This window comes from Mizuhopecten yessoensis, unplaced genomic scaffold (assembly GCF_002113885.1).
Source record: "Mizuhopecten yessoensis strain PY_sf001 unplaced genomic scaffold, ASM211388v2 scaffold4373_2, whole genome shotgun sequence".
Taxonomy (NCBI): domain Eukaryota; kingdom Metazoa; phylum Mollusca; class Bivalvia; order Pectinida; family Pectinidae; genus Mizuhopecten; species Mizuhopecten yessoensis.
In genome coordinates, this window is record NW_018405514.1 from 774,534 (window position 1) to 778,583 (window position 4,050).

Consider the following 4,050-nt stretch of genomic DNA (forward strand, 5'->3'; position numbering starts at 1 on the left):
ATCAAATATTGTACCTTCCGTTCTATTACTCAACAGCTGAAACAACTGACCTTTTGCTATGATGCTAACTGTTTGTCAACTTTCTCACATTCAGGATTTGTGTTCTGAAGTACTATGGTAAGACCAAATTTACTAAGACTTTGTATGCCAGGAGTATAGGAGCATTTAATACAGAGTACACCAGTACCAAGTTATTACCTGGTATAAGAATTTTTAAAAGTCTTCTATAATTCTGTCTTTCAATTATTGGCAAAATGTGGCCCAGTTGTGTGTGATGAGGTGGTAAAAATCACCAACTTGAAGAAATGAAAGTAGCTTCAGTAAAGAGAAACCAGATTATGTAATTGAGACCTTGACGCAGGACACTAAAGTAACAAGAAACACACAGTCAGGTGAGGATGCACATGTTGATACATGTACAATCTTATATACCCATGGTACACTGACAGCGATTCAAAGCCTCTGTGAGAGCTCTAAGGGGCAATTTATAACATATAGTAACACAACTTACATTGAAACAGTTTATTTGAACATCAACATACACTCCATTATGTAATATAAAATATTCATGCTTGCATAGTAGGATCAATGCCTATACATGTATATATACATATTGTACAAGAGGAAAAGTGCAGAGATTGAGGAGATTTAGTATATTAACAAATATGTTATCCTGTAACTGATATTTAAATGAAAATGCACCTCCTTTTTCATAAAATGCTGCTCTGCTTAACTGAACTTATACTCCTCTATACAGGATCATTACTCCCTCCTGTCTATGACGAAATTCTGCTCCTTTATAATGAAATCTATATCTATATCTAATGCTGCTTCCATTAAAAAGAAATGTTCTCCTGATTACCAGTCCCTACATTCAGTATTTAGACACAGTATCCACAAGGTGAGGACTTAATCACGCTCAATTTCTGATGAACTATCTGCAAATCCAGCTGAGTTATAGCTGCACTGTCTGAGAGTTATGCTGAATTACTGCTGCCATGTTTAGGAGTCATGCTGAATAAATGCTGCACTGCCTGGTAGTCATACTGAATTAATGTGGTACTGTTTGGGAGTCATGCTGGTACAGAGACCCCATGCTGCCCCTCATCTGACACAGGGACTGGAAGTTGGTCTGCAGCGTGGCCAGGATGCTGTTCAGCTCGGACAACATTATCTCCTGTAAACAGACACAATAATTCTGTTGAGACAGGTTTACAAGGAGGACCATGCTATCAAACTTTCTTTAACGCAACAATGAGTGGTTTAAAACTGGTCGTGTTTTGATGACTAAGGGAAATCCTGCAATTATTACAGAAATGCTCAGTCATGTGTAATCATAGTATGAACTGTCTGGGCCTATAACATGATCAATTTGTCAACTGGAGGTAGATAGGCTATAGTTTTAGTTGAGCCATTTCAGCTTTTCCGTACTGGTTCTTTGATTTGCTATTTGGTGAGATAGCCTCCCTTTGGTGAGATAGCCTCCCTTTCTACTATATGGGGGAATTTGCCAAACATTTACAAAAATATTCCAAATATTACTTTTTAACAATGTGAAGTTACATCTATAATTGCAATCCCTACTTGCTGTGATGGTTGGAGTGGAATCTGTTACAAATTACTGTGACCAGGCCTCAGTTTCCTGAAAGTTCCTTAGTTCAGGTTGGGAGTTATTTCTTCACATATTTTAAGAATCATTTTCCCTAATGGAGAATTAAAATAAAGAGAAAATGTTATTAAGAGGTTTCATGAAACCAAACCAGTGCTACGGTAATTGGCAAGAGGACAGACTTGTAAAGAAAGGGTATCACTATATTCATTGAGTTCAATTTTTCTCCTCAGTAAAAGTATATATAGTATCAATTAAAAGCTTCGATTACCAATTTCCCATCAGAAAATGTAAGGTTCTTGGTCCAAGAGATGTTCTCTAGATGTGTGTTGAGGTCTGCCAACAGAGGAGCTATCTGGGGGAACAGTGCTGCCGCAAATCTGTCATGTTAAATATACAAAGTTACACACATTCAGGCTTCTACACAAGATAAGTGTGTTGTACAATTTTTCTTGTAAACTTAAAACGGTGTCAAATCATACTATACAGCTTTGAATCTCCAACAATATATGCATGCTTAGAGAATTCTAATGTTAAAAACATTTCATGGAAATTGACTTTTCTTATTTATATTTTAAAACAATACTGGTGCTTATACAAGACGGTAATGTTTCTTAAACTCAAAAAAATACATGTCTATAACCAGAACCTATGAGGAAACCTACATGTACATACTCCATTGTCAGGATATATCAGGTAACTTTCATAAATTGATCAAACATGTTTCATAATGGTAGTGTAATAAATAAAAATGTATGAGGTAATGTACATGATTATAGCCAGAATAGTCAAGGTAGATTTACAGACTACATAGGTCTATCAGGTCAACCAAAAGAAATATTTGTATACAGTTTTGGGTGTAATGTGATTATATACATGATTATATATAAAGTTATGTAGGGTTTTGTAGAATTAGACAGGTATTAGACTGGACCATACTGAGGTTATTAGGGCTGTAGTTGAATGTTCTGTTGATGATATCATACTTGTGATACTGGGCTTCTAGTTTGATGAAGTCACCAACAAATGGCTGCTGCAGTCTCACCAACAGCTGTGATTTACACTCGATGATGGACTCAATGTGCGAGTTCAGGCCTTTGATCACTTTTATCTTGTCCTCTGCAGAAAACATTAAAAATGCTTGTAAAGGCAATCAAAGTCAATAAGGAAAGACATGAATAACTGATACAGAACATTGTACAAAATCCACAGCAGAATATAAATTTCTTCAGATTTCGATATTTCTCAGAAATATTATCTACACAGTTGAAATATGCAAGTTACATGATTGTATGTCTTTTACTGCCAAATGTGCCAGTTTAAAGCTATCTTATGGTAACATGATTTGCTGAAAGATATGAAACCTATCAAGAACTGAATATCTTCCCTTGCTGTTTGTGAGCCTCTGATAAATGTTCATCCTCTGAAATAGTTTATGCATGAGGCGCAAGACTGTTTGAGACACTTTAATCAAAAGAGGGATAAGAATGAGTTGTCTCGTGAGAAATGATAGAACCGGTACATTTACCTCGTTCTGGACAATATTTCAATCAAGTAACAAAATGGAAATCTTAAACACTGCAGCAGGCTGATTGCTATGGTGTTTCAGTTATTATTAACAAAGGAAGGACATGTTCAAATATTCTGCTAAATATTTTATTAAAAATTTTCACATGTGTAAGTTATTCCCAAAAATACATATCAAGTTCTGAATTTGACCGAAGTGTGATAGTTAAGGTTTTTAATATGAAAGGTGAAATAAAAGTAACACAGATTTACTCTCAGAAGATGATTTGTTACATTTTTTCCAGTAAAATATTGAAAATGACTTGTTCTATACAAGTGATATTTTTCACTCATGTGGCTAATATTTTAATATATGAAATATGTTTGGTATTATTGAAGACACTGTTAGATATCCTCTATATATGCCATTCCAAAATGTGTCTCTGCACAAGGTTTAGTGCTCCAAGATGTTATACGTGTATTGGGGAAGTAATGATCTCGACATACTTTCAGAATATAACAACTGATCATCCCAAAACATAAAGGTCTATATACCTTGATAATCCTTTCTGTATTATGCGAGACAAAATTTGACAACAGGCAGATGGAATAAGAGCAAACAAAAAAGAATCATGACTGACATGTCCCATCAGGTGGTGCCTGTGATTGATTTATATAGCTTATCTCAACTAACTGCTTAAATGTGTCATGTTTTATACATGCAGTGTATGTTTTATATGTTATGTTCTACAAACTGTAAGCTTACCTAGGTTATGTTGTACAAACTGTAAGCTTACCTAGGCTATTGAAACAAGTTATGTTCTACAAAGTGTAAGCTTACCTAAGCCATTGAAACAAGTTATGTTCTACAAACTGTAAGCTTACCTAAGCTATTGAAATGAGTTATGTTCTACAAACTGTAAGCTTACCTAAGC

General features: G+C 34.9%; 1 protein-coding gene across 2 annotated transcripts in view; it reads right to left on the reverse strand.

The window, feature by feature from the left end:
* Window positions 1-507: 507 nt before the first annotated feature.
* LOC110448922 (AUGMIN subunit 2-like) overlaps window positions 508-4,050 on the reverse strand; it is an 8,819-nt gene continuing 5,276 nt past the window's right edge. For both annotated transcript variants that reach the window (XM_021495434.1, XM_021495435.1), the window contains exons 4-6: window positions 2,596-2,728; window positions 1,881-1,989; window positions 508-1,177 (exon numbers count right to left, since the gene is read on the reverse strand). In XM_021495434.1, coding sequence (XP_021351109.1) covers window positions 1,052-1,177; window positions 1,881-1,989; window positions 2,596-2,728 — 368 coding nt within the window. In that variant the 3' untranslated portion in view covers window positions 508-1,051. The remainder of the gene's footprint in view (window positions 1,178-1,880; window positions 1,990-2,595; window positions 2,729-4,050) is intronic.